We start from the raw sequence: 12145 nt of genomic DNA on the forward strand, positions 1-12145 counted from the left end.
AAGGCGGAGCTGGAGACTGGCAGTCCAGCGGCGAACCATCGCGCCCAGATGGCGTGGACTGAGGGTGAGCTATGGGACTGACTGGTACCAGCGGAGATGAGGTCGATGAACGGGCTGGTCTAGAAGGAGGAGAGAGAGGAAGGATGGGAGGAAACACAGGAGAATCAGGGCTGGACGGAACCAGCGGAAGTGGAGCAGAGGGACTGGCAGGTTTAGGAGAAGGTGGGAGAGGGAGGCTGGGAGGGAGTACAGGAGACACAAAAACTTCAGGGCTGGGCGGAACCAGCGGAGACACAGAAGATTCAGAGTTGGGCGGAAACAGCGGAGACACAGAAAATTTAGGGCTGGGCGGAACCAGCGGAAATGGAGCAGAGGAACTGACTGGAGGAGGTAGGAGTGGGAGACTGAGAGGGTATACAGGGGGATCAGGGCTGGACGGAACCATCGGAAAAACAGGGGATACAGGAACTACCTCCATATTGCTCCATATTTCCCGAGACCGAATATAGCTCACCCTCAGTCGCGGATGTGTGGGAAGGGCTTTCCTCCACACCCTCGATCTCCACTAAGACTCCCACGACGCACAGTGTTGCCGGCTCACACACCTGGTCAGTCGCGCTCTTGAGATCCTGCTCACTGTCCGTGAATGGTTTGGGCTCTGCGGTGGGCTCTGGCTCCGTGCGGCTTGAAGGTGGCTGGCTGGTCTCTGGGTCGGGAGTGGGGCTGGAGATATCCTCTTCAATGGTGCTGATGGTCCATGCAGATCCATTTTTCTCCAGCACCCACTCCACGAAAGCGGCGAAATCCTCCTGAGGACCATCTTCGGATGATAACGCTCTGCACTTGGAGTTCAGGCTGGCATTATAGAAGGTGCAGAGCGCGTAGTCCGGGTAGCTGGTGGCATTCGCTAGCAGAAGAAACAGTCTGGTATGGTCCTTAAGAGAACGCCCCTCCTGCTCCAGCAGGAGGAGGAGGGATTCGGGGTGAAAGAGGGGATCCATCGACACACTACGGAAAGAAAAGACTGTGAAAAAACGGAAAACAAAATGGAGGGGCAACACGCAATTTTAAACATTTTAGGTCGGGTCTTCTGTTACGTTACGCTGCCGGAAGGAACACGGAGCCGAGGATAAACGAAATAAGGCTTTATTAAATCCAACACAGGGGATATCCAACATGGAACACATGGGAAGACACACGTAAGCGGTTTGTAGACCCGACAAAACTGAACTGAAAGGACAAGGCTTAAATGCATGGGATAACTGGGGAAACACAGGTGGATGGAATGACATTTAACCGGGACATGGAACACATGGGGAATAAGATAGACACACCTGGGAACTTATCAAACCAAACACGGGAGACAGAAACTGGGTCACAGGGGCAAAAACACACTAAATGAGTCCAGGGGTGTAACAAAGTCTTTGTGGTAAATGTGCAAATTGGGAACAAATAAAAAACTTGCTTCTGTAATAGTGATCATAGAATATGAAACTGCTCAATAAAATCAAAGTCTCCAAATACGGAAATTCTTTTATCCAGCTTTGCCTCGTGCGATCTTTTATTATATTCAAGTGTATGAAATACATGACAACAATAAAAACAATAACACAATAAATAAAATCAAATAAAAATAAAATCAAACAAAATCAAATAAAATCAAATTAGAGATACAAAAATAGAATATTAATTTTGGAAAGGAAAATCACTTCCAAATCAATATAGAAAAAAAAAGATTACAAAGAAATAAAAAAGATATTAAAATAATATTCACTTAATAATAGAAGGATACACTGCAAAAAAAAAAAAAAAAAAAAAAAAAATATATATATATATATATATATATGTTTCAAAGTTATAAATAAAACAAATATTATTGAAGTATGTTTTACAAGAAAATACTATGTCATTCTTTACATGTCAAAATGTCATGTTTATTTCAATGTTAGTTTGTAATTATTTGTGAAATTTATAAGTTATTTCTAAGTGAAAATTATTTCTACGATTTTTTTTCCAGTGGATAAAAATAATGGCTCGAATAATTTAAAAGTTTATCAATTATTAAAAATAAAAAATTGCAATTAACCAATCTGTTTTACTCTGCAAAATAAATAAAAGAAAAAAATAACTACAATAAATAAATAATTTAAATAATATTCATTTAATAATAGAAGGATACACTGCAAAAAATATATATATTTTTCAAAGTTCAAAAACTGAGATTATTGAAGTGTGTTTTACAAGAAAATACTATTTCAGTCTTTATATTGTCAAATGTTCATGTTTATTTCAATGTGGTAAATTTCTTTGTAATTATTTCACCTATAGCTAGGTTTTTTTATTTTTATTCAATGTGTCACTTTGCCATTTCTTTGTATTTATTTGAGAAATTTACAAGCAGTTTCTGAATACAAATTGCTTCAAGATAGCTCCAGCACCAATTCTTTTCTTAGCCTACAATAAAACTCAAGCGTGTCATGAAGCATTCATCCTCAGATTGCCCAGTGTAGGCCACTAATAATTCAATCTGAACACTGAAACCAACAATATCTCGTATCCAGCCTGTGACATGAACACACACTTCTGCTAAAGTTTCCGTATTGATTATAATAAGCCACCGTGTGTTGCTATGAATTATTCTTATCACGCAATGACATGATTTACGTCCTCGAGATGCCGTTTACTGCAGCGCAGCTCTCCGTCCAGAGTTTCTAACCTGGAAGAGAAACCCGATCCAACCCAATCAAACAAACAAACGTTCAGTGATATCTTGATGTGTTCATCAGCCCTTTTGTACTGGGATATCAAATTAAAGAGGACTGAAAGTAAACATCTTCTTAAGCGTCTGCTAAACCCGAGCCGGCTGAGGGAGGAGGGCCTCAGGATCTATAGGATCCCACACATGGTTCTGAACATGGTTTAGGAGACTAAAAATAGCCCAACTTGACTACTAGACACATTTTTTCGACACTATTCCAAACGTAGACCCACATGCCGTATCTGTTACTGAGCATCGAATTCCTGTAAATAGGGAGGCTGAGGGTATATAAGCAGGGACCCCCAGAAGTGTTAGTCACACCTCGACTAACTCCTTCGGTTTTTCACTCGCCTTAGACAAGCGCAAGGTGAGTCCATGCAGCGGATGCATTCGTCTACAGAGGCTCGTGACATATTAATGCTTTAGGATCAGGCTTTTCAAAGAAAACAGCACGCGGACAGGGCCTGTGGAATATGTTGTACTGGTAACGGGGAGCATCAGGAGCCCGCTGTGGGTGCAGAGGCTGAAGACCGGAGACCTTGAACGCTAAATGTCCATGGCTTGACGCTGAGGATAACTAGATGATAAAGATCAGTTAGTGTTAACTGCTAGAGAGCATGGGTCGTGCTTTAGTGCTCTTGGCCTCTGTTGATATGTGCAAATGTTTATGTTGCATCTGTGAAAATCAGGCACTTCAGATCATTCAGGATCGGAGTTGCACTTTAGAGCGTCCGTGATGCCTGTGTAGGAGTCATGTTTGAATCCGTGGGGGGAACGCCGAGGTGTTTATTGGTGTATTGCATTGCATACATTCTGTGAGTTGTTCTGATTCAGTGTTTTGCTGTTTTGCAGCTTAATCAGAACCGGAAACATGGCCGTTGCTGCTATGCTCACCGCAGCTGATGTGGATGCTGCTCTCGCTGCCTGCCAGGGTAAGACATCACGTCTCATATTCACAACTGGGTAAACACGGTGTAATGAATGCCATTAAGAACTCATTAACAACTGCTTAACAGATCAGCAGTTAGTGCACGTTCAAATACAAAGACGGGATAATCAAACAATACCGTTTCTGACCGAACGATCTGTGAAGAACCGCAGTGGTGTTTGCTAATGATTTAAAAGAGATTCATTAACTATTAGCTGCTGCTAACAACACGAATTCAGTCTAAAGATTTGATATACATGAACCAATATTGATTCATATAGACTAATAAATAAACTAACAACGCTTAAGAGGTGTGAGGAATATAAATGAGTGTAAGTTTACTAAGATCTTTTATATGTTATATTATATTATGATCTAATATTTCAGGTATATGCAAACATGATCTAAAGGTTTCTGCTTAAATTGTTGAAATTGAAACTTTTTAATAAATGAGCTGGACTAAACATTAAATTACATAGGAACTCCTTTAACACTGTTTAAAAAAAACTAATAACCTAAAAATGGTAACATCTTTTTTTTTTCCTAGGTCAAAAATCTTAATGTTGCCAAATCAACCAAAAAACATAAAATTCTTTATTAATGTATATACTACTTTCATAGAGGAAATCACATTGAAATAGCTCTTTAAGTTAACAGTTACCAGTTACCACATAGTGTGTGATAATTTTGATTAAGTTAAATATTTTTGGTCAATACGTAACCCTTATGAAAAAGAAGTTTATTCAAGTGTGCTATTAGTATACTTCTTTTAAACTAAAAATAGGAAAATATGCTTTTAGTTTATTTTGTATGTACTTGTAATGGGCTTTATGTACTCCTCAGAAATATACTTAAAATGACATTTAAATATACTTGACTTATACTTTAAAAAAGTCTAAATATATTTGTGCTATACTCCTAGAATCTGTGTTTTCATTATTATACCGTAGAGGGCGCTAGTACACATCTTCTGCACAGAGTTTCATAAAAAACACAAGGGAAGAAGAAAAAAGAAACACCAGATACTAACAGATGTAATTTAACATGATCATCTCACATGAAACAGCATCTAAACTGTAATGTTATGGAATAAAATCTGTACTGATGAAGAGGTAATAATTACAGTCAATCTTCGGGGTGTTGATCGACTCCATCTACGTTTTGATTATCATTTTGAATCCAATTCATAGTCTTTTTTCAGCTTTTTGTTCAAAATGGTATTTCTTTATTTTTTATGAAACACATTAAAGTGTTTAAAAAATAATGCATGAAGCTAGACTAAAATGTTTTTGTTTACAAGCAGATACCTGTTCTTTCTTTTGATGTTTTGTATGTTCAGATATTCATATAACAAAATATATACACATTAAAACCTAAATAGGGACATAGTAGTATACTTAAAATATGATGTAAAGTTCACTTAAAGAAAACTTATGAGTATACCTGCAGTATAAAACTACTAAATTAGTAGTTTACTGAGACTATACTTCAAAGTGGACAAAGTAATTAATTAGTAAACTGTTAGCTATAAGTTCACTTTTAGTATAATTGCAGTACAAACTATAAACATAGAGGTAAACTAGTTGTGAACACAGAGTTTGTATACTTAAAAGTATACTTTCGTATACTAGAAAGTGGGCCAATTTAGTCCCAAGGAGTATTGAAACGTTACACTTACAAGTATACTACTAGAACACTGATATTTGTATACTTGCTACATAAAGTATACTACATTTTGATAAAAGAAGGATATCCAGACAGGGTGATCTTGTATCAGCCTGAAGGGGTTTATTCTGAGATAACAACCAGCTGGATGTACATTATCCCGCTTATTACACGGCTAAAAATATTTGTTTTTACCATATGTTGAAATGATTGCAGCACGAGGTGGTTATTCAATCTGGCGGTTGTTATATGGGAATAACATACTGGACGGCACGATTGACCAATCAGAATCAAGTATTCCACAGAGCGGTGTAATAAACTCCTATATAATATTTCTGTACTTTTTATTATTTTTATTCTAAAATGTCAAAAATATTAAGAGGAAGACATGCATGTGCAAACCTTTGACTGGTGAATGCTGAAAGGAATGCATGGGTTTTGTCTGTTTTGTCTATAACATTTTGATCAGATGAAATACTGGCTTTTTCGCAGCTGCTGACTCCTTCGACTACAAGACCTTCTTCGCCAAGGTTGGTCTGTCCGCCAAGTCTGCTGATGACGTCAAGAAGGCTTTCGCCATCATTGACCAGGACAACAGCGGCTTCATTGAGGAGGAGGAGCTGAAGTGAGACTCTTTATCAATCATTCACACTAGATAGTGTAAAAGAGCTTAATAACAGGCCTGTGCTCTTCCTGTAGGCTGTTCCTGCAGAACTTCAAGGCCAGTGCCAGGGCTCTGACCGACAAAGAGACCAAGGCCTTCCTCTCTGCTGGTGACAGTGATGGTGATGGCAAGATTGGAGCAGAAGGTACATGAAAAATGGCATCTTGACCCCATTTAACATCTCGGATGAGATCAAGAAGAGTTGCATACATAACAGGAAAATAAGTGCTTTTTAAGCTTGGTAGTGTAGCTTGCCTTGTTTTGTTTTTTTTTGGCGAGAAAGCTTGGGAATATACTCCAGAAGTCGAGTAAAGCCTACAGTATATCACAGAGGAAAATGGCCTGAAATTGTTTGTGATATTTTTTACATTTCTTTACTCACTCTGCCAACATTTATACTGGCCTGTTACAAATGTAAATTTGTAACTGTAGATTAGTATTTTCACATGTATATTTTGATATTTAGATATATATTCATTCACATGCAAATGTAAAAAACGATGCCATACATTTGCCACACATACACATAATTTTTTTTCATAATATTTTAAGTTTTCTTAAAATGTACAAATTTCTTTGTAGATGTCATTTTGACATAAATATTCCAATATTTACTTAAATATACATTTATTCATGTGCACATTTAAAAAAAATACAGTTTATTATTAACACATTTTCCAAACATATAAATGTATTTATTTATTTGTTTTCATCTAGTTTCAAGTTCTTTGCATGGAAAATTTGCAATAACTTTTTTTTCATCCCATTCTTACGGATGCACCTGAGTGAAACGTTTTTTAAAATGTAAATGAATACACATAAATGCATTCACTTTTCCAGCCAATTTAAAGTTTTCCACACATATAGATTTATTATTTTTAATTTCTTTATTCTTTGTTATTGAAATGTTATATTTTTAATAACATTTTCAACCATTTTATGTGGATGTCAACAAATGAAACATAAAAAAATTAACATATACACTTTTTACATATACACTTAATATTTACAAATATTTATTCATATACAGTACATAATAATAGTATTCATTATTATACATTTTCCACACATAATAAGTATTTAATCTGTAAAGTAGCACAGTTTAACAACACTATCAGGCCCCTTACAATATTTGGAAATGAAATTGGTGAAGTGTGCAGAATTGCCTAACGCTAGTCTCATCTGTGTCTCATCTTTGTCTCATCTCACAGAGTTTGCTGCTCTTGTAAAGGCTTAAATTTGCATCTGACCAAGACCCTTCCAATATCAAGGAACCAGAACTCACGACAGCTCACATCTTTCTCAGCTGAACTTTTTTTATATATGATCTTATTTATGACTGACTTTGGACAGTTGGCTCAGTTGTGATGAGGGTATTGTTTGTGTTAGTTGGATGTTGTATTTCAAGCCTACTGGCTTGTGCACATGTACAATCTTGAATGCACTTCTGGGGAAGAGTGAAAAACGAGGAATAAATATAGTTTTGGTGTAACATGTCTTTTCGCTTTGTGCCTTGGTCGCTAATCGACGTTCCCCTTCCGCTGTCGGACGTTCTACCGGGAAGCTCTCATGACAATGCACTCATAGTCAGGGATGTCCTGCAGGCTGCTCTTGGCACGAGGCTGGCCGAGGGAAGGCCCAGAGATTTGCCGAGATCCACTGGAAGGGATTTGCAGAGGATAGTTTTCACATGCCCAATTAAGAGTCCATGGCAGCTCTCTGAATGCTCAGAATAGCTCAACAAACACTCAAACAAAGTGCCAGCCAAGCTCAGTCGTCCAAAACCCATTAAACACCCTGCAATGGGCACAACTTCATTAGAGCGACTGGCAATGCTCTTGTAATAATGTGATACTAACCATAATAGTGCAAAAACCGTTGACATTCCTAATTACACCCCTTTAAATTGTATAGCTCTTAGACAATTTATATAATTATCCTTAATTCTAATTTAGAGTGACCATATGTGCTCTTTTTCCTGGCTAGGATTTCTAAATTGCCTAAAAAGTCCGGGTTTTGGCCTTGTTTTTGTATTCTCTGTATGGTTCTCAAGTACATTATATGCATTGCTTGACCGTTCTCTGTAGATCCCGCCTTCTCGCACACGATTGGTCGATTATGTACAATACCTGCACGCTATTGGTCAAACTGCCTTTCAGTCATGTCCTTCACAAAGTATAAACACAAAAGGAAAGCCGGCACACGGGCATTTTAGGACATTTTGAAATCACGGACAGGATATGTCTGATAAAAACAGGACTTGTCTAATGTACAACAACTTTCAGTTAAGTTTTAGTGAAACAGTTCGGCTTTCAGGGCAGTTTTTGATTGTAAAACCAGTCAAGCAGGATGAACTCTGCTGCTCTCTGCTGTTTGAAGGTTGTATACAACTCCCCGGATTGAATTTGTACATTCACAAAAAAAAAAAAAAAATCTAAATCTAAATTCACATCAAATCTTTAAAATTTCATTTAAAAAAGGTTCACTCAAATATTGAATTTTAAACTTTATTTTAGTATAGTAAATTCAAGATGACATTATCTCTAATGGAGAAAACAAGTCATGGAAATATAATAACTGAGGGCTGGAGTTAACTAAAATAGAATTTCTTTTTGACCTTTTCCCATACAGTAAACAGCATTAAAAGAAAACCAGGACAACATTTTTAATGTGGGAAGATTTTACACAGCAAAAAATCTCATGCAAAATGAACTATCAGTGCTATAACTAAATGAACAAATGATGCATTTGACATGAAACTAATAATCATATAACCGGTTATATAAGCAAACACAACCGGAGAGTCCATACCCAGAGCACAAACAAAAATCTCCCTTTGATAAGTCTCCCGGTGAGCATGTGTCCATAGGAAGAATATGTCCATGCACTATCAGCAGCGTTTATTATTAGCATGCAAGTATACGATGGACATTTTTTTCAAACGCACCTTTTTAAGCATCTTCATTTTTGAAGATAAATATAGTAGTGTGGCTGCTGGGCGCATGTCAACTGGCCCCTCAGCCGGCGGGTGTCTATTACATTATAGTTCATATTTGGAGTGGCTGAAGGTATATAAGGGGGAGATCGGGGGCCCGGAGATCACTGCAGTTCACAGCTCGAGTCTTCTGAAACTACCTTCAGCACCAAAAGACAAAAGAGGTGAGTTTGCACAGGGGACCCAGTCTATCTATGGAGAAAGACAAAAAAACTAAAAAAAAACTGGACTGGTACATCCTGAATCGTTTCGGAGCAGCTTGCATCCTAAATTTTCTCCTCATCTGAATCAGCTATGGGATTTTTTCGCCTTCTACTGGTTTATTTTAAGAGGATCTCATGGTCACACACACACACATCGCGCTCTTTGGGATTTAACATCCTCGCAACTCATATCCACATGTGACATGCTGTTTTTTATTGGATATGCATTGTTGAAATGATGCCATAAAAAAAAAAATGAAATGGTATTAGAATAAACGATGTCAGATATTAACCGTATGACTGTTAAATAATGGCCTTATTATGGAGTAGACAAACTGGACTAGATGCATTTAAGCTTTTGCAGATCAAACAGTGAAAGCTGTGTGTAATATTTCCTGTTTTTAGCTAAAAGATGGCATTCGCCGGAGTCCTGAAGGACGCTGACATCGCTGCAGCACTGGAGGCATGCAAGGGTGAGAGACCATGAGCGAACAGGTCTTTAACACGCCGTCTTGCATTAAAGCGTGCATTTATCAGTCTCCTGTATTCCCCACACAGCTGCTGACTCCTTCAACCACAAGGCTTTCTTCACCAAGGTCGGTCTGAGCGGCAAGTCTGCTGACGACGTGAAGAAGGCTTTCGCCATCATTGATCAGGACAAGAGTGGCTTCATTGAGGAGGATGAACTCAAGTAAGAACACGATCTGATTAAGAGCTTTTAAACCCCTTCAATGAAGTCTCTGTTCTCATGAACCCTGGTGAATTGTGCATGCGCAGACTGTTCCTGCAGAACTTCAAGGCTGATGCCAGGGCACTGACTGACGGCGAGACCAAGACTTTCCTGAAGGCTGGAGATTCTGATGGCGATGGCAAGATCGGAGTTGATGGTCAGTCACATTCACTCATCTGCCTTGTGGATATTCGAAATGCAACTTAATATGCATTCTGTAGCATGCATGAACAGGTTTGATTGATTTTAACACGTGTGTGTTTCTTTCTGACAGAGTTTACTGTCTTGGTTAAGGCATAAATTGCTTCTGACCAACAACACCTCTTGCTCTGATGGAACAACTTTGCCCAAGACCTCCCATTTTCATCTTACTATAAATAATTATTAATTTTTTTTTACACATGATGCTTATGATAAGTTTTCCTCCCATGCAGCACACTGTCAAAACGATGACTGTGAATGTAGCGGTTGTGTCTCCTGTCTTAAATATGAACTTTGCTTACTGTAAAACCTGATGCACTTTCATGGGAACGGACGATAAGAAAAGAATAAATATTCTTTTTCAATACAGACTTCTTTTGATTTCTTCTCAAACCACACTGCACCACATTTCCAGTTAAGTAAATGAAAATAAAAATGACATTTATTTAGTGGGATATTTGGAATCACTGTCTTGAAAATGCAAAAATAATAAAAAGTTTTATTAATAATGGCCTGTTTATTATAATAACCGTTTATCATTCAGTTTTACTACATATGTGAAATACCTAGACTTATACTTAGGTTGACAACGATTAGAATTACTCACTACTAACTTGACCCCAAAGAACTAGTTAATTATAGACCAATCTCAAATCTCCCTTTTCTGTCCAAGATACTAGAAAAGGTGGTATCCTCACAATTATATTCCTTCTTAGAGAAAAATGGTATATGTGAGGATTTCCAGTCAGGATTTAGACTGTATCACAGTACTGAGACTGCTCTTCTTAGAGTTACAAATGATCTGCTCTTATCATCTGATCCTGGGTGTATCTCTCTATTAGTTTTATTGGATCTTAGTGCTGCGTTTGACACAATTGACCACAACATTCTTTTGCATAGACTTGAACATTTTGTTGGCATTAATGGAAGTGCATTAGCATGGTTTAAATCGTACTTATATGACCACCATCAGTTCGTAGCAGTGAATGAAGATGTATCATATCGATCACAAGTGCAGTATGGAGTACCTCAAGGCTCAGTACTAGGGCCACTACTCTTCACGCTTTATATGTAACCCTTGGGAGATATCATCAGGAAACATGGTGTTAGCTTTCACTGTTATGCTGATGATACTCAGCTCTATATTTCTTCACGGCCCGGTGAAACACACCAATTTGTAAAACTAATGGAATGTATAGTCGATATAAAAAACTGGATGACGAGTAATTTCTTACTTCTAAATTCTGAAAAAACAGAGGTGTTAATTATAGGACCTAAAAACTCTGCATGTAATAACCTAGAACACTGTTTAAGACTTGATGGTTGCTCTGTCAATTCTTCGTCATCAGTTAGGAACCTAGGTGTGCTACTTGATCGCAATCTTTCCTTAGAAAGCCACGTTTCTAGCATTTGTAAAACTGCATTTTTCCATCTCAAAAATATATCTAAATTACGGCCTATGCTCTCAATGTCAAATGCAGGAATGTTAATCCATGCATTTATGACCTCAAGGTTAGATTATTGTAATGCTTTATTGGGTGGTTGTTCTGCACGCTTAGTAAACAAACTACAGCTAGTCCAAAATGCAGCAGCAAGAGTTCTTACTAGAACCAGGAAGTATGACCATATTAGCCCGGTCCTGTCTACACTGCACTGGCTCCCTATCAAATATCGTATATATTTAAAAATCTTGCTTATTACTTATAAAGCCCTGAATGATTTAGCACCTCAGTATTTGAATGAGCTCCTTTTACATTATAATCCTCTACGTCCGCTACGTTCTCAAAACTCAGGCAATTTGATAATACCTAGAATATCAAAATCAACTGCGGGCAGCAGATCCTTTTCCTATTTGGCGCCAAAACTCTGGAATAACCTACCTAACATTGTTCGGAAGGCAGACACACTCTTGCAGTTTAAATCTAGATTAAAGACCCATCTCTTTAACCTGGCTTACACATAACATACTAATATGCTTTTAATATCCAAATCCGTTAAAGG

At 37.7% G+C, this 12145-nt stretch overlaps 2 protein-coding genes across 2 annotated transcripts; both read left to right on the plus strand.

Annotated features, from left to right (window-relative positions):
• Positions 1–2986: 2986 nt before the first annotated feature.
• Positions 2987–7507, plus strand: LOC132148854 (parvalbumin beta-like). The gene is made up of 5 exons (XM_059557596.1): positions 2987–3125; positions 3611–3690; positions 5844–5976; positions 6051–6160; positions 7227–7507. Exons 2-5 carry the CDS (start codon positions 3630–3632, stop codon positions 7250–7252), a joined length of 330 nt encoding a protein of 109 aa, XP_059413579.1. The 5' UTR covers positions 2987–3125; positions 3611–3629; the 3' UTR covers positions 7253–7507.
• A 1549-nt stretch (positions 7508–9056) lies between these two features.
• LOC132148853 (parvalbumin beta) lies at positions 9057–10513 on the plus strand. The gene is made up of 5 exons (XM_059557595.1): positions 9057–9174; positions 9619–9686; positions 9772–9904; positions 9991–10100; positions 10218–10513. Exons 2-5 carry the CDS (start codon positions 9626–9628, stop codon positions 10241–10243), a joined length of 330 nt encoding a protein of 109 aa, XP_059413578.1. The 5' UTR covers positions 9057–9174; positions 9619–9625; the 3' UTR covers positions 10244–10513.
• The last annotated feature ends 1632 nt before the right edge of the window (positions 10514–12145 follow it).

The sequence above is a fragment of the Carassius carassius genome, chromosome 9 (assembly GCF_963082965.1).
Source record: "Carassius carassius chromosome 9, fCarCar2.1, whole genome shotgun sequence".
In the NCBI taxonomy this organism is placed as follows: Eukaryota; Metazoa; Chordata; class Actinopteri; order Cypriniformes; family Cyprinidae; genus Carassius; species Carassius carassius.